Source organism: Phaethon lepturus, unplaced genomic scaffold (assembly GCF_000687285.1).
Source record: "Phaethon lepturus isolate BGI_N335 unplaced genomic scaffold, ASM68728v1 scaffold51127, whole genome shotgun sequence".
In the NCBI taxonomy this organism is placed as follows: Eukaryota; Metazoa; Chordata; class Aves; order Phaethontiformes; family Phaethontidae; genus Phaethon; species Phaethon lepturus.
In genome coordinates this window covers 4112-29114 of record NW_010555079.1, presented here as the reverse complement: position 1 = coordinate 29114, position 25003 = coordinate 4112, and the positions used below count along the sequence as shown (strand labels likewise).

General features: G+C 39.0%; 1 protein-coding gene across 1 annotated transcript in view; it reads left to right on the top strand.

Moving 5' to 3' along the window:
- Positions 1–477: 477 nt before the first annotated feature.
- The window catches only part of FRMD5 (FERM domain containing 5), a gene marked incomplete at both ends in the record, with an annotated part of 26976 nt that continues 2450 nt past the window's right edge, over positions 478–25003 (top strand). Inside the window, 8 exons of the mRNA XM_010292032.1 lie at positions 478–575; positions 1784–1907; positions 13839–13926; positions 15758–15846; positions 18177–18240; positions 19257–19345; positions 22638–22712; positions 23281–23349. Of these exons, the coding sequence (XP_010290334.1) occupies positions 478–575; positions 1784–1907; positions 13839–13926; positions 15758–15846; positions 18177–18240; positions 19257–19345; positions 22638–22712; positions 23281–23349 (696 nt within the window). The remainder of the gene's footprint in view (positions 576–1783; positions 1908–13838; positions 13927–15757; positions 15847–18176; positions 18241–19256; positions 19346–22637; positions 22713–23280; positions 23350–25003) is intronic.

The window sequence follows — 25003 nt, the reverse complement described above, 5'->3', positions numbered from 1 at the left end:
GGAGTTGCTTCTGCCTCAAAACTTCGCCTGGGAGTATTCACGGGTTAGAAAAAGAAAAGGAAAGCAATCCCCTCTCTCCACTGTGGTCAATGTGCTATTTCGTCTACAGCGGTGGAGAGATTTCCTTGTGCAAACCTGTATTTAAGGAGAGGGTGTGTGCTCAAGCAAACGTACACTACCGTAATTTATTTCATGTTACTAATAAGCATTGTAACAGCTGTACATTTTAAGTACTCTCCGTGCTATCTCTTAGTGGGGTTTTTTTGTCACTTCTGCTGTCATTATTTCATTGTTATTGAGAAAAACCTCTTGTCTTGCATCTAGTTTTTCCTGTGATTGCACTTTGCCTCATTTTCCTGCCATTTAAGGTAGCAAGAGAGATATCCAGAAGGGTTGCCTAACTGGTTCCACACTAATAAGTTAAATCCATTATAAATAAGGTGCTACAGCATTTCCTAATTCTTAATTACATTTCAGATACCTTTTATATCTACAACTAAAAAGGGACATCTTCCATGGCCGTTTGTTGTGTTCTTTTTCTGATGCTGCCTACCTGGGTGCTTGTATTGTCCAAGGTAAGTACAAGCAGCAGGCTTTTCTAGATACTTAACTCATAGGTATGTTCAGTATAAAGAGAAACTCAAACTGTTGTGGGAATAGAGCTAGCAATAACATTTGGGGGCTTTTTCGGTTGTACTGTTTCCCTGCATTGACATGCACTGTAAAGCATTTTAAGTAATTCACCCATTTAGCTGACTAACATCAAACTGGAACATAAAAAAAAGTTTAAAAACAACAGGCTGTCTTAGCATTTAAGTGAAAAAGTATGGCATCAATGTTAGATTCCGGTTATAAACAAAGCAAAATTATCTTCTGAATCCTGAACGTAAATGTAGCCTATTCTGTTTGAACTGAGCAGGAAAAAGTGTCATTCAGTGCCCACCTTTATGTTAAAGAAGACCTGTGTGATGATGGAATCTCTGGCAAAAATAGTGGACGTAATTCAAGGAGAAGGATCTTTTTTTCACCCTCCTTTTTGTTTTATTCCCCCCCTCCCCGTCCTTTCCTTAGGGCCAAATTCAGATATATGTCTTAGACTGCATACAGAGGAGCAGTTAGCTAGATGTCTTGATTAGGGACTTCATATGTGTGGAGGTCCCCTTCATTCTGCCTTAACATGAATATGCTCTTAATGCATTATAAGGCAGTGTATCCAACCCAAGCCTCAATCTAGACCTTACTAAAAGAGGCTTATTTAGAAAATTAAAACACCAAATGCCATGTTTGGGTACCCCAGTGACGCATCTTTTAGAAGAGAAATCAAAGACTGTGGGCCCCCTTAAATAATGCTACAGCCTGTGTTTCTGTGCTGGAACAGAATTAAACCAGCCCGTATCAGCGAGGATAAATCGGTTAAAAAAAGAGGAGAATCTGGAGTGCATTATTTTAGTTCTGCCTGGTGCCAGAATGCCAGGTACTCAAAGTGGGACTGTTACCTATACCTGTTTTACAGAGCAACTTTCTGCCACAGAAAATAGTTTAGGATTGCTAATTACTGCTGCAGTTAATAAACCATGAACTTGACTTGAAACTCATTGATTGAATTGGCAGTTACAAGGATTTTGTTGTTTCAGTTAACTATCGATTCTTCAAAATAGCATTTCTTGAGACATGCTGGATTCTTACCGATCTTGACTTACATTGTATTTACTGACTTTTTTCCTTATTAACTAATGTTGCAATTGATTTTTTCTGCTTTTTTTTGTATTTTGGATCTGTTTAGCTGAGCTTGGTGATTATGATTCTGATGAACACCCAGAGAATTATATCAGCGACTTCAAAATTTTCCCCAAGCAGTCACAAAAGCTCGAGAGGAAAATAGCTGAAATGCATAAAAATGAATTCGGGTAAGTTAGAATGCTGTTTCGTAAAAAGACACCTAAGAAATACTTTCATCTGTTTCCAAATAGTGTGTGTTAATTTCGGAGAGTTTGTTCCTTGGATTATAATAGATGCACTACTGTCTAATATGCTGTATTTGAAAATGCAGTTTCAGCTTAGTGGGTTTTCTTTTCCTGTTAGCCTTCATTAATCATCACTGATTCCTGCATGTGTGCTGGTAATTTAGACTGCATTTGCTTGAAATGTCGGTCCGGTTAGTGGGAGTGGCTCACAGCACGAGTGCTGCTCTGGCTGATCAGTGGAATAACATCTTTCATTTAGGGATCACACATGCCTTTTGCTGTGAAATTTCCGTATGTAATGCAATTATAAAATTCTTGATAGATATTGACCTGACTGAAACTGTAATTAAGTTATTTTATCTGTGGTTGTTAACATAGTGGTGAATTGCACATAAAAGTATTTAAATAACTTCTTTGGGAGACTAAGTAGGTGAGAACACTTCAGAACACTGCATGCTCTTTTCCTGCCCTAAACTTTTGATAGTGTGGCGAAGGGGAACGGAGAAAGAAAGATTAATACATCTTTTGGTTTCAAAGTTGAACGTGTCCCAGAAGTATGGTGTTTCAGGGGAGCAGTAGCGGTGCGTTGTGCAACTCTACCCTCTTCAGGACTGTCAGCGAACGACACGCAGAGCAGTCATGACGGTATCTCGCGTGGTACCCTAGTCGTTTCGCTTGGTTGAGGACAGTCCTTGGAAAACTTGGAGAGGAATAGGATGTGAAAAAAATCACATGAAAGCAAACGATTGATTACATAAAGTAGAAGAGCAATTTTTATTCAAAGATTAGGGCTCTTTGAACTTGCTTAAAACGTCTTATGTTTTGTTTTCGTGTTGGGATACATGTAAATGCTTTGCTTAAGTATATGAATACTAGTAATGTAAAAACTAGTTACCAGATTCCTGGGGCCAAAAAGAAAATGAAAAATTCCTTTTCAGAGGACTTAAAGCTGAAAACACTTTTTTTTTCAGAAGCCTATCGAATATGTTATTCAACCAAAGTGCAACATTCATGACAGTGAGGTTGCCAGTATTGTGTCTTCTCTTTTTTCCTTCCTGAAACCTATATAACTTGTTTATATTGCATTCTTAAATGAAACTTTTTAAATGGCGCAGCTGCATCGAATATTTTTAGACTGGTCCAGGTTGCACTTTTCACAGACCCATGGAAACAGCGTTTTAAAAAAGAAAACAGAATTTCTTTTACTTTCAGTATTGTTCATACAGTGGCTGCAGATTTCCAGAGAATAAATTAAACCTTTAAAAACCAAGATCTTTCATCAACTAAGCCAAGGTGCAGTTGAAAAGATTTTGATCAGTTCAGTTTTTCAAGATCAGGCTTGATCTTGATCTCCCAAGTTAGGAGAAGGGAAGGGAGGGTGGTTAGTCAAAGCTGGTGTTTTATATATTTCATAGCCTTGGGAGAGATGCATTTGTCTCTGTTTTTTTTTTTTTCCCTTGTGCATAATTCTGCCCACCCATTATGAATTGAATCTGCTAGTTCCTCTATTATGAATAACCAGGGACAATTTTTAGCTCATTTTTTAAGCCTCCTTTCCCGTTAGTGTAATGTTCTTGATCCTGTGACAATAAATGTTACAAGCCTTCGCACAGGTCCCTCTGGGATTCTCCTAGCTGAGGATTCCTCCCATCAATGGCTGCTCAGCATGCGAGGATGTACCCTGAATTTCTTCAGTAGTCTTGGTGAGGGAGACTGTTCGTTACTGCATTTTGGAAATCATATGGTATCAATCCGACTTCTGCTACCTGTGGATCTGCTGATTCTTGCAAAGAATTCCAGGTGCTCGAGGCATAATTATAATTTGTAGCAGAACTCTCCTCATATATCCCACTTATATGTATATGTTCCTTAATTCTCTCTCTATTCTAGATTTTACTGATTTGTATGTTATGAATCTTAGACTCAGTGGCTTATAGCTCTTTGCAGACTTCAGGAACTGTTTTATTTCTTTTCTGTTTTCTTTCATGTATGTCAGCATCTGGTGTGCCTTACCTATTTGTCTGGTTATAAAGGCAGTTTCAGAGCTGTCTGGATAGCTATTCTCTGGCAATTTTGCCCTGTAGCTCTGCCTTCACAAAATTGATCATCCTATTAAGATTTTTTACATCAGATGCTAACTAGTCACTAGAAGTTTTACCTTTTTCTGGCTATTTAATTCCATGGATCTGTATTCTAGGAGTACAAATTAATAAAATATATCTGTCATGTAATGAACTATATGTAGGGAGGTCTAATGCTTAGATGATCGGATTTCTCTACCTATCTGGAAAAAGATTATTAGAAAAAACCCTGAAGTTACAGGCTTCTGTCTGGTATTGATCAGCACATCTGTTTCGCTGCATTCAACAGGTTGAATTTTCTGATAAGAATTAATATTTTGCTGCTCAATAAGTTTTTTTAAACATGCTGCAAAAGGTTCCCGTGGCCTTTTTTTAACAAGATGCTTGAGCGATGTGTTAGCTGAGAGCTAATATGTGAGGAGAACAGAAGAGACATTTTAATCCAGCTGCCATTCTCCTACCTTAAGAAGAGTTACTTCTGCGTTTCAGCACTGCAAGTGAGTCTGGTTCCTTGTTTTCCGCACACATGTAAATAAAGAGAAATCATGGCATCTCTCTCCTGCAGCAGGCTCCCATATAACCAAAGCCCTATGGCTTGCAAGGGACCAGTTCTTTACTGAATCCTGTCTTGGCATCTTCAAGGCCTGTTCACTGGGCACATCTTTTCTTCTGTCCTATAGCATGATGGAAGAATTTGCCCTTTGAAAGGGGCATGAAGGCAGTGAGGGGAATGTCAGGGAAGCAGCAGTAGGGTACTGTGACAGCTGCCAGTGACTGAGTGACTCATCTTGTGTCATTTAGAAGCCTTGTTCTTATTAACTTAAACAGCTGTGTGACATAGTGCCCCTATTTCTTATCCTTTGTGGCTGTGAGAATGTCACTGGATTTTAGCAAAATGTGACATTTTATGTCACTTTCCACTACACCTAATTGCAAAAATACAAATGTGACAGACAGAAATGCATGTCAGCTTTACTGAGCTGTGGTTAATTGTCTTGTGAATTTTAATTGATTATTCTTCCATCATTGAGGAAGGGAGAGATACAGGAATAATTTCATTGAACCTTATCAATGGTGTGGCAAACACCTGCCTTGATTTCATCGCAACACATATTCTCATTTTCCTGACATGCCAAGTAAGTCCTCTTTTGAAACATGGTATACCCCGTGGAGGCAAAGAGATAATGCTCATATGACTTAAAATCTTAAAGTATGTGAGGGTGCACTAGGATCTGGTGAGACTTGAAGACTTGTTTTGTTTCCCTGACTCTCTTAGAAGATTGGAAAAGATTTGGGCCACAAAAATCTAGATATTCTGTCATTGTATATTGGTATACCTTCTTTTTCAAGTGAAGTGAATGCTAAGGTCCCTCCCCGTGGTGATAATTTGCATGTCCTTTATCCCTTTTAATTAGATATATGCAAGTGTTTGTAAGGTTGCATTGTAAATCACATCAGTGAAATGATCCAGGTTAAAACTAAATTGTTTTCTTTTACTTTCATGCAAAAGTACATGGAACCACACTTTCAGTTCACACCTATTTGGTAGTATTAAAGATACTTAATACACTGCACTGTGCTCAGTGTACAAAGCCACAGTTCATTTTTATTTCTGGTGACCAAAATCCACCAGGTTAACAAAAATATAGTGAAGAATTCTGTGTATATTTGGAAAAAAACAAACAAAACCAAAACCATCAAATGAGGTTAAGCAGAGTCATGAAATCTTTTAGGTAGAGGAGAGGGTAGCTGAGTGCAAGGCTAATTCTTCAAGCATAACAGCAGGGGTTACTAGGATTACTGGGTTTTTATGTGAAAGGTCACTCAGGTGATTTGAGGTTTTGGTTTGTTATAACACATCAGGAGCTTGCTTCTTTCAGATGTTCCCAAAACAGTTGCACTTTTTCGATAGCAGAATTTGTTTGGGCAACTTGCATTAGTAGCTGGCCCAGTTTTCCTTCTAGCTGTTGCTATTGGATTTTGTGGGCTGCTTCTGCAGAAGAATGGACTTTGTACATACGTACACACCTGTGTCAGTACTAGTTCCCAGTAGACTTCTGTGTTGTTGCAACTGTGGGATTTGCTTCAGACAACCAAGTCAAACATCAGGTATTTGTAGTGCAGTCACATTCCTTTCTCCCTTTCCCAAGACCAGAATTCCTTCCTATGAATTTGTATAAAATCTTATGTCCTTTGACAGAACATTTGTTACTGTCATAAAATTCTCTGGCTTTTGAAAGATACGTCAGCCAAAACTCCCTAAGACCAGGCACCTGAAAATACAGAGATTACCAAAGAGAAGATCTACATCATTCCCTATCAAGATAATTTATATTTGTAGGAATTTTTCCCTTTTGTCTTTTTTGAAAGGACTCACTGGTTGAACATAGGTGTTTGGTTTTTTTTTGTATCCCACCTAAAAACTAATGATCAATTTTAACCTATTTCTGATGTGAAATATTATGCCATGTAATTTATACGAAAGTGTTATGTAAATAGCCATTAATTTATCTGAATTGGCTGTTGTCTCCATTGCTCCAGCTTTTGCAAAAGTTGTATGTGAGAGAACATCTTTTGGGAGAAGAAGTTTCCTCTGAAGGCGTGAAATCACTGCCATGTTCTACTATTAACTATCTCAAAAGCAATTTAAACTCTTAAGCTAAAGGGTAGTATTTTCTTGAAAACCAGAGTAGCGAATTAATGCTTGTCTTTGATCCAAGCTAAATGAGAAGTGTTGTTTAAATTCAAATTGAAAGGCGTGTAACATTTTCATCCTTTGCTGCATCTTTTACACTGTAACCATCCATGTGAGTTTAACCACTTTTAACTTTTCTCCGCTGCGCTAACTCTTAGGGTGTTCCCTTCAGCGCACCGTTGGTTATGATGGGTGCTCAGACTCTGGTACCGGCAGGAGAATGGGATTTCTCGGTCTCTGCTGGCCTGGCTCTCCAGCTCTCATGCAGACAGTGGAGCCACTGGCAAGCATAACTACAAATGTTACTATCAGAGTACGTTCTGTGAGGCTATCCTAGAAGACTTGGCAAGAGTCACTAGAAAACACTTCTTTTTGTGGGTGTTAATATCATTTGATCCAAGATTAAAGCAACTTCTAGCATGCTGTTGAATACATTAAGTGCTAAAACTAGATTCCTGTTCAGCAAGTCCAGAATAAGGTGGATCTTGTATTTCATTTAAAAGCTTCTTGCAATTAAAACTATGTATTATGTGCTTTAATGTATTTAATGCTGGCAGCACACTCATCTACGCTTTATATTTAGCTTCTTAGTACTACCCAAATCACATTGGTATCTAGCAGCCTCGTATACACGAAAGCAATCCGATCAGAAGGACCTACGGTGTGCTCCAGAACTTGCAAATCACGTTACAGGAGGCAGAAGCCACTTCGCTGTGGACAGAGGATCTGCTGAGGTTTACATGCAAGGCAGGGGGGAGTTTGGAAAAGAACAGGAATTGGGCTACGGCAGGGATAGCTGACTTCCAGGCCTAAGGAGGCAAAGTCTTGGTAGTGTTTAGCCATACAAAGTATACCAAGGACTTCGGAGAGCTGAGGAGGATGATGATGTGTAGGGGGAGTTGACAGGCAGATAGTGGTGACAGCTGCTTGGGGTCCACCTATGTTACGGTCCTGGGCTGCACTGAATGTCCTCTTCATTTCAGACTTGATAGCCCATGCTGGCTCATTTACTGTTTCCCAGTGTAGGCATTTAGATTTATCTGTCGAGCTGTACGTTGGCACATGTCACTGTGACTTCACAATTATCGAATTCTCTCTAATTTAGCAATCTGGTATTAAAACGCTGTTGTGTTTGCTGTAATAGGTTTGTTTTTATTCTGCTATATTTTCCTGGTGTATTCTTTCACTTCATAATTCTTATCAGTTGTAATTTGACTGAATGAGAGAGATGGCTAGAGTTACATTTATTAGAAATTTGAAATAAGAGGTTCTCCTGGTCACCTGGTCCTTTCCCTGAACAGTGGGCGTGCGCATGTTGCTTTCCTCAAAGTTCTTTTGAGACTCTTTTTTCTTGCAGAAGTGTGCTTAAAACCAATTAAAATTAAGGAACCGTATATGTAGTTATGGATGCACTTAACTAGACAATGGTGAGAGAGTAAGATGCTCTTTTGTTGGATCGGTGTTCGTATGGCACGGGGAGTATTTCCAGAAGCTTTATGGTGTGGCCCAGCTTCACCTGAGCATGATTTTAATGGAAGATGCAGTTGTAGCAGTAATCTAGAGAAAGCAACTTCACAGGCAAAACAGGTGTCTTTTCCCTCCTCTTTCCCCAAAGGTCTAGTTGATGCAATGAAAAACTCAAAAGATATATCAATACGTGTGATTTTTCTTTTAATGGGAATTCAAGTAAGTATTCAGTAGAAAGGATAATCTACTTAAACTGGAAAAGGTAGTGGTTTTTATTGTAACATTGATATTTTTCTAGCTTTAGGAAAGATTTATTTTGTGTGTATGTATGTGCATGTGCTTTTTTTTTTTTTTCCCCTTCCCCTCTCCCCGGGAACAGTGGTCATAATCATGATCCACAAATGTGGTTTTTTTCTTTACCAACCTAGTTGTTGCCTCTCCTATGGTGAGATTTGGATTCGAGTTCTGCATATTTAGCATACTGCTGAATTCAGATGTCTCTATGAATTTCTACAATGTCGGTATTTCTTCATCCGCCAAACGGACGTATTTCCTCTTCCCCTGTCTTCCCTCCCCAGCTCTTCTTTAGCTGGAAGAAGGCTTTATGGGCTAGGTGTGTCTGAACCGGAAAGATGAATCTACTGTGATACTAAAAAAAAAAAACTCAGTAGATGTCTCTGTACCATGGGAATAGATTTTTAAATTAATAATAGGTAAATTAAAATTGCATCTGCTCTGTAAATGTATTCTGTCTGTTGAATAGGCCTAACGCTGTCTGCATCACTGCATCACTTTATGAAGTGAAGTTGAAATAAAAATACCTAAATACAAATTTCAGAGACAGTCTCAGCCTGATTTCTGAAGGGCACACAAGTAATTTGAAATGTTCTGGTAGAAGGGGTTATGTAAGTCGCACGTATCATTACAGTGTGCATGGTGTAAAATTAAACCCATAAGCATTTAATTGACTCAGTAAAAGAGTTTGATTATTGTTTCAAAGTGATTGTTCAGGCTCTTCTCATCCCAGAATTATAGCTATCTGAGAGAAAAAAGCAAGTCTGCAGTACAATTTAAAATTGATATTTTTCTGCAGTTTTCTAAGTTTTATGTGGTCCAGTAACGTTTCAGCGATTCAGCTCCTTGCCAGGTGATACAGTCTCTTTTCATATGCAAGACCTGTTGAAAGGCTGTTCTCTGCCCTGCTGCGGGTGGCCTGGGCAGCTCCTGGGGAGCAGTGCTGCTGCCTGGGCAATGCGCAAAGCCTGGCCTTGCTATTCTGACAAACTGACCCACAGCCTACAACACAGTTTCGTTTACCAGTGTCTTCATTTAGTGCTTTTCTCTGAATTTATGACCACTGTTGTGCTATTGTCTCCAGTACAACTGGAACACTGATAACTGTAGCAGGTTTGTGCTTCAGTACCACAAGTCCTCCTCAGCACCTTCATCATGACTAAAGACACGAGCAGACAGACTGTATTTGAAAATATCTCCACTGTCTGCCAGAATCTCCTGAGCTTGAAGGAAAAGTAAAAACTACTCAAGACCTTTAGCACTATAATTGTATAGCAGTTGGAGGCTCAACCACCTGTAAAAAGATTAAAAAAACCAACAGCAAAACCTCAGCCATGTGGTAAGCAGGTCTGTGGTCAGTATATGGTGTAGCTAAACATGCTGATGCTTTATGGAGAATTCTGGCCTTTTTTTTTTTTTTTAGGTTAAGAGGAAACCCAGGTAAGCCTGTTCCACTGAGGGATGTTCCGTACAAGATCTGGGATATAACACAGAGAATATTCTATAGACGGTGATCCTTCTTGAAATAGTCACCGTGTTCTCTCCTGAGACTGCAGTAAAGTATGTCCACAGTTGCAGGGCAGGGCAAAGGGTGTTTGATGGAGACTGAGCCTATGTTATTTAAAGCTCGATGGCTGGTACCTTTCCCTGGTTTGCATGGAGATGGATATGTAACGTTTCTAGAGGCCAGATCATTATGTACATACTTACTCTTTGAATTAATTACACTGAAACACCCTACAGACCATAAATACCCAGAAATTAATCATAAATGAGACTTGCTCAAGTACAGTATTGCTATAATATTCTGCAGCAAGTAACTTTGTTTGACATAGAGATGAGGCAAAAGGATGGACCATAATTATGCCTTTTACTAGTAGTAGTATGTTAATAGTAATATTTCACAGCACTTTGTAAGTCAGTATAAGAATCAGAGAAGATAGATGAAGTGACTTCACTGAGGTCATTCGGGAAGCAAGAAACTGAGAATAGCATTGAAAATGCTTTTTCTGTGCTGTAACTGCTATATAGTCTCTGATTGTTAAAAGGAATTAATGATCAGCCCTGTGCTATCTCATCCTTGACTTTCACTAAGTTTCAGTACTTCAGTTTGTAACAGATGCATACTGCAAAGGAAAGGTATGAAGGGGGGAAAATTCTAGAGTGAAAATTCTAGAGTGAATTGGTGGGGGCAGCCAGCAAAAACAAGTAGATCATTGCGGTGGCACACCCTGGAAGTATTCCCTGTTGAGCTTCCTGGCTTTGACGTTCTTCATAGTTGGGGGCCCTGTTTATTCCCCCAGGGGAATAACAATAAACAATAAATGATTAATTTCTGGGTATTTATGGTCTGTAGGGTGTTTCAACGTTATTAATTCAAAGAGTAAGTATGTACATAATGATTATTCCCCCAGGGGAATAAACAGAGCTTGTATGTCCTCTAGTCCGTACTTCTCATGAGCCTAAAGGAAAAAACAGAGTGTGTTGCAGACTTCTCAATCTTCTACTAAAGTCTGTTTCATTAAAATTTTGTTAGGAACTTTTGGATTAATTGATTCCTAGGTTGAATCATAAATTTGTAGCTACTAACTGTGGAGGTCTAATTTCACAGTTAATCCACATTTTGTTATTTTTATGGTATACAGAAACTTTTCTGTGTAATAGTTTCTTTTACTGGTCCCGTTCAAAACCTTTTGCACCCTGCAGCTGGGTGCTATAGTGACTGTGGTATGTGGAAAGGGAATAGTACATCTTCCATTTAATGCTGAATATATGCTGAAAAATTTGGGAAGTCATATAAGGTCAAAAGGAATGAATGCACTGAGAGACACCTGACTTTCCTGAGACAACTGAGTTACAAATCAGCAAAGATGTGTTGTCTAAATGTTCCCTGTTTTTCAAGTGTAAGAGGCATTAGTTGGAACAGTTGCGTAAGTGAGGAAACTATACATTTTTGTGTAAGGCTGTTTGTTGCATGTAGAAAGCTTAAAGGCTTTTTAACAAAGCCACACAAAGGCATATCTAATGTTAAATCAGTGATTGTTAAAAAAATGTTGACTTTGCTGGTAGGATTTACTATAGTTATATTTTTATTCAGTAAGGAAAATTTCATTGCTAAGTTACAGATTAAATGCTTATTATCAAGACTTGAATATTAATCCCTTCATAAGGGATGAATGAGGATTTTTTCATTTGATATTGCCCTTGACTTTTCTGCTTTGTGATGTTCTTTTAAGGCTTTGCACAGTAGCCATTTGATTAGCCTGTAATCCGATAAGATAAAACTTGTCCCTGTCTTCTGCTTTTTTTTCCAAGTACCACAGCTTGTTCCCCTTGATGTGCATAAAGACAGCATAGTTTCAGAGACTATAGGTGAGGACAGCATGCGAATTCTTTTTTAATTTATCTTGTTACTTTAATATTAATTGCAATTTAATAATTTTTTCCCTCTTAGAAATGCCAAAACCTCCAAATCACGTTGTTCTAAATTATTTGTCACTTTTTGGCCCTTTCAAACCAGACAACTGACTCCTTTTCTTTGTACCAGCAAAGTCATGTGGGAAAAAGATGCATTTTATGATCTTACTCTTCTGTAAGGCCCAATTTCCAATAAGTAATCAAACCGTCTGTTTGGCTTTTCACTATGCAACATAAGCGTTCTAAGTAATTTAGGGCAAGTTAGTTAATTCTGTCCTGTGTGGTAGTTTGATATGTGAAACAAACTTGTTGCCTCTTTAAGGCTCATTTATGGTCTTACAGTTGTGATTAAAGTTAAAAAGTTGTGATTTACTAGTATTGAAAAAGGAGAAAAACAGCTTAGTAGAGCCATCAGAAAGTTGATTGGGCAAAATAAGCATTCACGCTTGTCTTTCCCTTATATATTTAGCTGTGTAAATGCATGTTTTTAATTTTTGGTGGTCCACTTGATATGTGTTCTTCTCCATTGGAAAGTGGTGAGAAAGAGACCACCAAAAAAGAAAGGAGAAGGAAAGGCACTTCTCTAATCTTGTGTGATTTTTATTTTTTGAAAGCTAAACATCCACAAAAACGCCATCTGAAATAAAGTGCAAGTATTGTAGTATCAAGGAGGATCAAAAGACGTATGGAAGAAGCCAAAGGAGTATCATGGGGTTAACTGGGAGATGATGAACAGTGAAGTACAAATGAGCATGAATTAGAACTTTCTAACAGAAGAGGTTATTGACACTTACATTGCCACAGGGCATCAGCTTGGTAGGTTCAAAATAGGATTTGACATCCACAAGCATGCTAGACATTGTCTTAATTGTTAAACTGAACTTTGGGCTGGATGGTGAATCTCATATGTCAATGCTTGTTGGTTTCTAGCTACTGGGGGATAACAGACTAATAGGGAAATTATTCTAATTTTTTTTAAATGCCAATATCCAAGTGCCATTGGTGACAGTGTGAGACTGGACCCCAAAATGCAGGAGTAAGATAAAGTATGACAATTGCTCTGTTCCCTGTCTATGGCTCATTTTTGGGATAATTCACATGAGAAGCATTTATGAGGCCTGGCTTTCTAAAGGTCCTAAACACTGCTCATTGTCACAAAACTATATTATCTATCAGAATCATGCACTCTCGTTATGCAAATACATGAATAAAATAATACTTGGAACAGGTCACTGACAGACATTGTAAATTTGTGTGAGAGCTTATTGTAACAGAAAGAGTTACAACAGCAAAAGTCGAATACTACAATTTACTCTGTAACTCAAGTCTTGCATGCCATGTTTCAGGCTTTAGTGTGTATTCATGGTTGATTATAGACACCCTAAAAATAGGAGCATATAGTGGAAATGCCGACAGATTCTGAACTATCACGATGGTAACAGGGAGTGCTATAATTAGGCATGCATCTGAGTAGACAGCGTAATATGATTGCCGTGTTTATACCCTGTGCTGGAAGGATTGTTTGTTAATCTGCACAATCCTTTTAAATGATTTGGGGAGCCAGAGTTTGTGGAAAAAAGATGCTGAGGTTTATTTCATATTCAGGCTGACGTTTGTGTGTATCAAAGGACAACAAATACTTGCAGGATATTGGATAACTCTGGTTAACTGCATAACATGTTGTTACTTCAGGATTGAGAAAAAAACATCAGAATTTACCTGAAAACTTCAGGAACTGTACAATTCAGTGGGAGAAAACATTCTCTCTTTATATTATAAACAGAACATGGTTGAAATAGTTTGTATTTCAGTAAGAACTTTTCTTTCCTCCATTTTTAGGCATGTAGACTCTCCAGTCAAAAAGTCTTTTTCTCCTGTTTTCTTTTTGCTGTCAAACTACTGTTTCTTTTGTAATTTCAGAGGTCAGACCCCAGCTGTTGCTGAATTTAACTTGCTCCTGAAGGCGTATTCTTTGGAAACTTATGGTGTTGATCCTCATCCTTGCAAGGTAACAGTTCTTTTTACTAACATTTAATAAAATGCTCTTTATACTAAGATTTAGTAAAAAGCCATTAGTTGCATTGATTTAGCTCTGTTTTTCATCTAGACACAAATAGGGAATAATTTATAAAAGAACTTGCCCTGGAACTACATTTTACTTTTAAGCCTTGGAAGTGAGGCTTCCTTCCTACATTTTTGCATCAGTCAAAGGAAAAGTCTCTCCAGAGGAAGGCAAACATCATAGGAGAATGCAGTAGGATGTCATGACAGAAGTTTTGATTATACTTTATAATTTCTTTGCATTTAATGCAAAGGTTTCTCTAAATACTCCAGGCATGAAATTTTTTATATTTGTCAGGATTTTCAGGATTCAGCGTTATTCTTGTGCAGAAGATGCAACAACTTGTTAGTCCTTGGCAGATTAGTTTTTCAAACACCATCAAAACATGCAAATCTTAGGAAGAATGGCAAACCAAATGTACAGAGGGGAGAACCGGATATACATTTGCATATTCCTCTACTTTGCTGTTTTGTAGTTCTCTGTAAGAAGGTGATTTTAGTTACCAGTTCTGATTATCCCTTGTACCTGCATTTTTAATTACTTGGTTTTATCTGCATATCTGCAGTGTTCGTTTTAGTGTTACTTATTTCACGTTTTAAGGGCTGCTTTTGCTTTGGCTTGTGTACCATTTCATTTGGTGGAACTGCAGTGCTGTCTGTTAGCTGTTCTGGTGGTGAGTGCCCTTAAACAGGTAGCTCTAACATAGAGCTGCACGGGAGTTCGTATGCACTTTGCTAGGACTGCTGGTCCTGTGTGGAATACAGGGTCTGGTTCAGAGCTCAGTGAAGTCAGTGACTTAGTAAACTTCAGTTAGAAACTATATTGCAGATTTTCAGAAGACATCCTTATGATGTCTTAAGACAGACTTATGCTGGCACTTAGGACGAAGCCAAAACTGGCTCAGAATTTTCTCTTTACCTGTGTGGCAGGGCCTGTAGTGTGGGGGCATGCAGGGGTTCACGGCCCATGCTTACGGAAGAAGTTTCAGTCTCCTGGAAGTGAACTGCAAAGCAAGGTGCTTCCCTGGCTCCTTACGACATGCTCCTTCCAGAGTTGTGGCTGCTACTCTGGACGCATCACAGTTTCTGTTCCCCCTTATTTTGTTGGTGGAACATGAGGCATGATGACGTTGACTGACTTTAGCAAGTGAGGGTCTAGAACTTGGGATGGACAGGAAATCCAGTTAATACAAAACTCACCTGAATCATTGCTTAAAAACTATGAGCCAGAACTTTTACTGTGGAATTAAAAATTTAAAAAATGGTCCTTTCCATTTGAAAGGCAAGTGTTGCCATATGTTCTGGTTTGTCCTCAACAGTACTTGCTTTTTGTAGTAAATGCTGTCTGTCAGCAGTAATTCCAACACAACGTCTTGGCGGAGGAACAATGTATTGTGGAATCTTAAAAAATACGAGTGTTGGAGCAGATATGAATCTCTGGTTTGTAGTTAGTCAGCGTGTTAAGGATGAGCCATACACAGAGGTATGTTTTCGACAAAACTAGTAAGTATACCTACGGATTCCCCATCGTCATCAAATACAGGTAGATGGAATCAAAGCATAAGATAGTGTTACTCAGTTGAAAGCCTAGAAATAAATGAGGACTGCATTGCCAAGAGCAGTCTTTGTTCTTCAGAAGTGTACAATTTGAAGACAAAATTTATTTCACCAAGGAAAACAAAATGGAGGTAATCTGCAGTGGAGTAACAATTCATGCTGTCAGTAAGAAATACCTCACTGGATGAGGGGAAAATTATATTTCTTTTTTCTCTTTCAAGGACTCAACTGGGATGACTACATTTTTAGGATTCACAGCTGCAGGATTTGTAGTTTTCCAGGGGAATAAAAGAATTCATTTGTTAAAATGGTAAGCATATGAAGTAAGAGTAGATTAATATGCAAGAGTCTTTCCTCCTGTTTCTTCCCTTCTTCCTGCTATCTTCACCTGCATTTATTGTCTTTAAGGTGAACCATGTGAATATTCCTTCTCTTCCATCATATTTCTGTTTTAAAGGATCTTCGATGAGAAGTAGAATAATAATAATGTGGTCTCATTCTCCCTCCAGTGAAAACTGTTCCACAGGGTGCCTTAGTCAAAATAATGCAGAAATGCTAAAATTGAGTAAGCTGGTTTTTCAACAATGCTGTAAATCACCAGTGACGCTTGTTGGCAGAGATGGCTGGAAGAGTGTACAGGAGTTCACCTACATCTTTATTTGTGACTCTTGGAAATGTTGCCATTTCCTCATTTAATTAATCTCGATTTGAAGACTGTAAAAGGATTTATTTGGTAGGCTGAGGAGAGGTGGGAATGCCTTTGAATTTTTATTTTTTAGTCTCCTTTTTTAAGAAGTGGACACTTAGGCAGTTGTCGTCAGTTTGTCTGGCTTTGCTTTTCTTTTCTTTTTTGCTTTTCAAATGTTTTTTCAAAAAAACATCTGATTTAATTGGGCGGCCTGAGCTCCCGCAGGTGGAGTAGCAGCAGCTGGCCATGCCCTCAGCAGTGTGGTGCAGAGTGAGCACAGTCATGCAAGGACACTGATAAATCTCATTTTAGTCCTGCTGCTAAACAGATGCCCACAACAGTTACTTAAATGTGGTTGCTCCACCTCAGCACTCCCAGCCTGTCTTGTGGGAAGAATTATGGGAAGAAATGGTAAGGCGGTTTTTTTTGTGTGGAGGTGGACTGTTTGCTGCATATCTATAGAAACCTCCCCGAGAGCTGACTAACCTGAAATCCTCAGAGGTGTAAAGTCAGTGTGGTCCTGTCTGTACGATTTAGTTCCCTGTGGAGCTCTGGGGATGTGTCTATCAAATACCACCCATTTGTGATCTTGGATTTGTGCTGTAGTTGAGGTTCGCCCCGTCACAATGGTTGTGCTTTTGGCACAAACCTCGGTGGTTTGTGCTTTTGGCATAAGGACGGTGTAACTGTAATGTCAGTCCGCAGTGCACGGAGGAGAGAACAGCACTTGCCGAGCGTGTATCCACCGTACTGTGAGAAATGAGTTTCACAGCGCTTAGTTTTTCATACTACTCAAGGATAACATGTCCCGTCAGTGATCTCGGTGCATTCGTTTAGTCCATTGGCATGTAAACCAGATACAAAATTAAATAGTGATAGAGGAAAAGCCATTAAGCTCTCTCAGTGATAAGCTGGCCAATGGAAGGTCAATCTAGTGAGATTTATCTGAACACTATGTACTGCTCCTTTCATTTCTGAGACCGAGCAGTCAGTGCTAGTAGCTTTAACTGATATTAGCTGAAATTTGCACTACACAGGAAAAATCCAGATTCATATTCGAGGTATACTTTTCAATGGAAAAGCTTTCTCAACTAAAATGTCTTTTTGTTGTTGTTTAATGTTAAAGCAAAACTTGTTATTAAAGTTTCCAGGATAGCATTGTTCTTGTCTCCAAAATTGTTCCCATTTCAACCATATGACATGCAAAATCTCTGAAGTAGTTTATGAAAAACCGCAGTGTCTCCAGTTTAGCTGTGGTAATGGCAAAATTTCCATTACAATTTAATCCGAGGCATCGTATTGCCTTTATATGGTGCACTGCTATTCCATATGTAGATTGTGCTTTCAACGTTGATTAAATTAAATTTTGACATAGGTTTGCAACTCACAAGGCAGTAAGTGCTGTCAAACATTTTCTTTTTCTTCCTGTTGTGTTCTGTCTGTAAGCAGTCAGTTACTAAGCTGTGTAATATAAAACCACAAATAAATAAGGATAGAGGTAAGAAGTTGCTGGTGAAAAGTGCCTGCATCTAGAAAATTGTAGGCCGCCTTATGCAACATAGGCAGGCTAAGAGTATTGTCTTTCCCTCAATTTAATTACATTAAATGTTCCAAGATTTTAAGATATAAGAGGAATTACAAACTGTGTAATAAATAGAACGTAACATCAGCTTCTGCCTGCCTTTAATTTCCTCTTCATCTTCTAGCAGCCGAAGTTAAGTCTTTAAAGGTGCATAGAGATGTAAAAGAAATATTCTGGGCTTATGTTCTCTACTCTAAAGAAAATTAGAATATTAAATGCTTTTATGCTAAAAGGTTATAAGACTTCCGTTGAGGCTCTTTGTCATTTGGCAGCCTGCTTGACTTGGGAAACCAGAGGGACTTGCATGCAAGTTGCTTTTCTTACCTGTAGATCTATTTTTTCTATACTTAAATGTTTTTTCTCTTTCCAGGTGTGATGTCTATAAACTGAAATTTGAGGGGAAGACTTTTTATGTGTTTGGAGCTCAGAAAGAGGTCAGGTTTAATATTTTTACAGAACTTCTGTATTTGATATAGAGTCAACCAAAACATAACACCATTTTTTAACTAAACAAACTACTAAACAATCAATTCTTCATATTTCATATTGTAACTAAAATACAGAATATGAATGAATGTGAATATTGCTGTTGTCAAAAGAATGTCTAATTTGCAAAGGGTTGAGGCATTTCTCACTTAACATTCATCTACTGCTGTGCTTATTGCTCATGGTTTTGGTTGTCTGTGTAGTCAAGTTTTAATGGATTTTAAAGTGCTAAAGCTGTACCCATCCACTCTAAAGCATGAGCAACATCTGTATAGGATTGAAAATTCAGGTGGGCATTGATACCTGGATCAATGTGATGTATTTTTGGCTAATAACGATCACCTCTTTAAGTCTTGGTCAGCTGAAGAGGCTGGATTCTGTCCTAGGTCATTAGCAGTCCTATAATTTGGCTCTTGCTGTTGAAATCGTAGGGATTTCTGCCTACAGTGTGCTATAATCAGTTCTTCCCCTAGGGTGGAGTAATATAGCCTAAGATCATGGCTTTGGATGCAATCCAGGTGAGGAATAGAAAATGGAGGAAGGAAATAATGCTTGAGGTGTCACGGGCTGTTTGTGTGGTTGCAAGGAGGACTTGACGGTAGGACATAGGGAACAGGGAGAAGTGGACGGTAAGTAGTGCAGCAACTGCGTAATGTGGAATATTGAGCATAGAGACCTTCCTCCAATTTTGGCCTGAAGACAGTTGGTACAGATTTATTCTACAAGCCACTTGTATATATGCACTTCTCTGCCCCCTCCAAGCATCCCTTTTTATTTCTGAAACAATTGCCTGGGCAGTTTAATTTCAGCTACGTATCTGTGTGAACCACAGATGAAGGCTACACAGGAAAACATGGTCTTATGTGTGTCTGGTTCATGGCGATGCTGTCATGTACAGCTACTTCAATCTTTGAGAATTCAACATTGTGATTACTTTTGTTTGCCTTGTTTTCTTTGCACTTAGAAAAAGGCTGTGCTGTCATTCCATACCTCTACACCAGCAGCCTGCAAGCATCTTTGGAAATGTGGGGTGGAGAACCAGGCTTTTTACAAGTATGTAAACCTGAAGTCATTATTTATAATAATAAAGGTAAAAAAATGTGTATGTGAATAGAAGATTGTTCAATGTGGAATGTTCCCTTTCATTAGCAGAATTCAAAATGCAAACAGAAAATATGCAAGTTAATGGGGAATATTATTTCATTTCAAGCCAGTATTATAAACTTTTTAAAATCTGAATGAGGCAGGAGGGTTTTGGCAGTGGATAATTACACTTTTCCAGCTCAGTTTTTGCCACTCTGTAGTGTGACATTGGATGGACACAGTACTGCACTTGTGTCTGGGAACGTAATTGTTAATCTTAGCCTTGCTGTTGAATACCTTGAGAATGGAGGAAACAATCTGTTATGCTTGATTCTCTGGGCTTTTCTGCCCATAGGTAATGTTCTCCCACTTGAAATCCAAGGTTTAGTAAGAGTTGATTGGAAAAAAAAAAATTCTCTGCAATGATTGAAAAAAAAAAGAAGAAAATGTTCTTAGATACATTTGAAAAGATGCCAGCCATCTTGTTTAAAAAAAAAAGCCTGTAAATTGACAAGAAAAAAGGAGTATCTTCTTCCCTATTCCCTAAAAGTGAACCTGAAAATAATTCCTCATAAAAAATCTCTTACGCATTCTTTCTGCTCTTCATTGACTTTGTTATATCTGTTTATTGATGCTTCCATTTAGGCACTTGTTCTTGCTACTTGGTCTCTCCTTACAGCATCTTGCATACTTTATAAAAAAATGTTGTTTCTGTGTTCGAGCATAGCAACACTGGGGGCTACTATAGGGGTAAATAATAACTAAGTAGGAAGAACGGTGTCTTCTAACATGGATGTTAATGACCTGCTTTATTTTGGAGAAGATTCCTTCTTTTGTTTCAGCACTGATACAATATTAGATCAATATAATCTATTCAATTAATATATTCAGTAAAGAAAAAGGAAATATGAGCTGGCACAATACAGCTGTTAATTCTCTGTGTTAACATCTACTGTGTTTGAGACTAAATAAAAAGATTATCAGGAAGTGTTTTCCTTTGGAAGTACATGTAAGTAGGAAAATAGTATTTCAACAGTTTTATTTTATGTTACTAGAAATAAATATAGGGAATAGGAAACCATTCCCACCCAAAGGAGAGAAATTAGTGCTCGAAGTAAAGATACGTGAGGGAGACTTACAGAGATATCATCTCTCTGCTCTTAAATGATTGTAATGTTAACTGTTTGGGTTTTGGTCACAAATACATGGTTGTGGTGGTTCTGGCATTGATGAGGTGCCAGATGCCCCCCCAGCTGCTCTCTCACTCCCTCTCCTCAACAGATGAAGGGGAGAAGATAAGAGAAAAAAGCTCATGGGTTGGGGTAAAGATAGGAAGATTGCTTACTGATTACTGTCACGGGCAAAACAGACTTGGCTTGTGGAAGGTTGATTTAATTTGTTTCTCAACTTCTTACTCTATTTTTAAATGACAAGAAAGACAAAACTAAAACCACTCCTCCCCTGTTCTTTCCCAGACTCAACTTCACTCCTTAATTCCTGACTCCTCTATGTTCTCCTTGCCTTGAGCAGTGCAGGGAGATGGGGAATGGGGGTTGCAGTCAGTTCATAGCAGTTTCTTTCTGCTGCTCCTTCCTCCTTACACTTTACCCCTGCTCCAGTGTCCTTCATGAACTGTCCCAGCATGGGTCCTTCCCATGGTCTGCAGTCCTTCAGGATAAACCTGCTGCAGCATGGGTTCCTCCCCATGGGCCACAACTCCTGCCAGGAGCCAGCTCCTGTGTGGGCTCTTCAGGGCCTTCAGCTTTCCTCAGGGCATGTTCACCTGTTGTAGTGCAGGGTCCTCCACAGGCTGCAACGTGGATGGCTACTCTGGTCTTCCATGGGCTTCAGGGCGACAGTGTGCTGCACCATGGTCTTCTCCACGGGCTGCAGGGTAGTCTCTGCTCCAGCTCTTGGAGCACCTCCTCTCCTTCTTTCTTCTCTGATGTTGGTGTCTGCAGGGCTGCTTCTGTCTTGTTTTTTTTCTACTTTCCAAATGTCTTCAGGGCCCTACTGTGGGGTTATTACTTTAGCATGGTTGCTTAAAATTATGCTTGCCTGTTTCAGTTTTGGTGGTTCTTAAAAGAAGACTACTTTAGTAAAATGAAGAAGTAAGTGGTAGTGATATTAAGTGGAGAGGAACCTGGCTGGTAGATTGGAAAATAGTAATAGTTAATCAGCAGAGTGCAGAAAATAACAACAATCCCCCAAACATGAACTGAAACCAAAGCAATCTTTAAATAAAGGCTTAGGATAGTAGTTTTGAAACAGCAAAAGTTTTCATCATTTCAGAGAAACTGAGCTGTACACTGTGGACTGTTAGTTACTTAACATCATTAGATAAATCCTTTCTGTTTATGTTCTGTTTGATACCAACAAGTTATTCTAATTAGATTAGAACAGATGTAGCCAGGTTGTGTAAGCAATTCATGATAATGACACTTCGCCTTGATTTGATTTGGCCCTCTCCTCTGCTTAGAAGAGCTTGAGGCTTGGAATTTAAGATAAGGTCACAATCTCTTGGCATGTCTTGAAAAACAGAGCTTTAGTTCTGTCTCAATCCAGGCTCCGGGTTGACTGTTGTGATTATTTTCAAGTAGATACAAATCATAGAAGATTGTCTACTAGGGTCTAGGAATGAGATACCGGATACGAAATCAGTTTGCCATTTTGAAGGCAGAGAACATCAAGGAGATGGCATGTCTGAGGTACTCTTCCATGATGTTTGTGATAAAAGACCGATAAAAGGTTGCTGTGATAAGAGAGAAGCAGTAATAGGCTGTTAAGAAGTTGACTGTGTTAGAGACATTGGAAATGCAACTACTTGGAGACAGGTGTTACCAGTTCTTTATTATTTCTTTGCTCTACTAGTGGGAAAGCGGAAATATCCCTATCTTTCCACAAACAAGGTGGTGTTAAGGCACACTTGTCCTAGGGGCTTTTGGTATACCAAGGTCTTTCCTTCATCCTGTGAATGAAAGTCCCTAGAGATGCAGCAAGTGTTGTCATTTTATTTTCTGGCTTTCCTATCCAGGTCATCGCTTGCTCTATGTTCAATTATTCTGTGCTGTCTGAATTGTTTTATGTACACTTTGTATTCTAACATGTATAAAGGTCTTAAAAGTTTAAGTTGGGGAGCCCAATTACTGAATATTACTTTGTGGTATAAAAATACCACAGCTTGTAGTTGACCTTGTTAATTTTTGCTTATTGGGTTCCTTTTGTACTGAAAATGTGACAGACCCTGCTCTTTTTCTTCAAGGTATGCAAAATCCAGTCAGATCAAGACCATGTCCAGCAGCAAGATATTTTTTAAAGGCAGTAGATTTCGATACAGGTGGGTATTTTTCATGGTAAACGATTTCAGAAAGTAGGAGAAAACATCAGTAATTACTCATGGCAAATTGAGGGCTGTTCCGTCTTGAAGCCCTGTTCATACCTAATCCAGGCCAGGATTCAGCACATTTTCTGTTGTCTCTTTAGTGTCATTTATAAAATAAACTGGAGGCTTCATACAGCCTTCTACCAAAGAGCAGTTTCGCCAGAACAGGGCTCCACTTTTGGTGCAGCTTCTGTCAAAAGAAGGCTGCATGGCTAGCTGTAAAGGTGGTATGCCCCCTGTAACTTGGCAACTCTGGACCAGGGGTGCATTGAGTGGGACAGTCCAGTCCCACTGCTGGTGTTCTACAAAAGGTTGCTTTTTCTTCAGTAGCTCTACAGACAAGGAGTCAGCAGAATTTTTAATCTGGGACGTTATATATCCACTACATGGGATTTTTTTCCCTCCCTTTTTTTCCATTTCTTCTTTTGAATGTAACTTAAATTGTTCATGTATGTATAGTGCTTGACATATAAGGAGCTCATCTTAGTATTTGCTTGAATATTTATTTCATGTTTCAATGCAGTGGAAAAGTAGCCAAAGAAGTTGTGGAGGCAAGCTCTAAAATCCAGAGGGAACCTCCTGAAGTTCACAGGTATGTCTTGACACTAAATATTGAAGTTTAAGGACTAAGGAGAATAATTGTTCTCTACAGAGAAATTCTCTTTCCTTTATTGTGAGATGTAATGGCTGTCATTTTGAGGCATGCAAGCCTTGGGAAATACGTGTTGCCAATGTTACAAAATTCTGACAATAGCATATCGTTTCCTACACAAGGGAACTTAATGAGTGCTGCTTCGAAGCTGGGTTTGAAGCTGAATCAATCAGTCAGATAAGTAGTTTATATTATTTTCTGTGTTATGACATAGACTATTATTACATGGTCCTTACAGAAAAGTACATTCTCATTTCATTCCTAGTGCTTGCTCGGTTTTGAAACATTCTGTTTTGTCTATGTATATGGGTATGCTTAAAGGCATAGAATCATAGAATAATATAATCGTTTGCGTTGGAAGGGACCTTAAAGGTCATCTAGTCCAACCCCCCTGCAATGAGCAGGGACATCTTCAACTAGATCAGGTTACTCACAGCCCCATCCAACCTGGCCTGGAATGTTTCCAGGGTTGGGGCATCTACCACCTCTCTGGGCAACCTGTGCCAGGGTTTCACCACCCTCACTGTGAAAAATTTCTTCCTTATATCTAGTCTGAATCTACCCTCTTTTAGTTTGAAACCATTACCCCATGTCCTATCACAACAGGCCCTGCTAACAAGTCTGTCCCCACCTTTTTTCTAAGCCCCCTTTAAGTACTGGAAGGTTGCAATAAGGTCTCCCTGTAGCATTTTCTTCTCCAGGCTGAACAACCCCAACTCTCTCAGCCTGTCCTCACAGGAGAGGTGCTCCGTTCTTCTGAGCATTTTGGTGGCCTCCTCTGGACCCACTCCAACAGGCCCATGTCTTTCCTGTGCTGAGGGCTCCAGAGCTGGACGCAGTACTGCAGGTGGGGTCTCACCAGAGTGGAGTAGAGGGGCAGAATCACCTCCCTCGACCTGCTGGCCACGCTGCTTTTGACGCAGCCCAGGATGCAGTTGGCCTTCTGGGCTGTGAGTGCACATTGCTGGCTCATATCCAGCTTTTCATCCACCAGAACCCCCAAGTCCTTCTCAGCAAGGCTGCTCTCAATCCCTTCTTCCCTCAGCCTGTACTGATAACGGGGCTTGTCCCGACGCAGGTGCAGGACCCTGCATGTGTCTGTGTGGGTATGCTTGTTGGCATACTTCATAGTTTTTCCACAGTGCGGTCAGATTAGAAAGCAAGATGTTCGTTCAGTAAAGAGAAAAAAAATCTGAGATTCTTATTTTTTTTTTTTAGAGAAAAGATTTGGCTTGTTAGAAATAGGCAGCTGGACTTTGTAAGCAAACTAATACTTTCTTGTTCTTAGTACTCCTTGTAGTGACAGTGAAAATTGATAAGAACCTAATTAAAGTACTGCAGCAGAGAAGAAAGAGTCCAGCAGGAAAAAGCTATTTAAAAACTTTTTAAAAAGTTTACTAACTTTCTGGATATTCTACAGCCATATCCCTATGTTTATTGTGATTTTTTTGTCAGAGTTGGGTTCTGTGTGTTTAGTTTTAATTGAATATGGCTATTCCATCTATATCTGAGAGAAAAGTAGATTGTCTTTACTAAAGGGTAGGAATATGTTTGCAGCAAAGATTTATAATTGTGTTGTCCAGCCCTACAATGT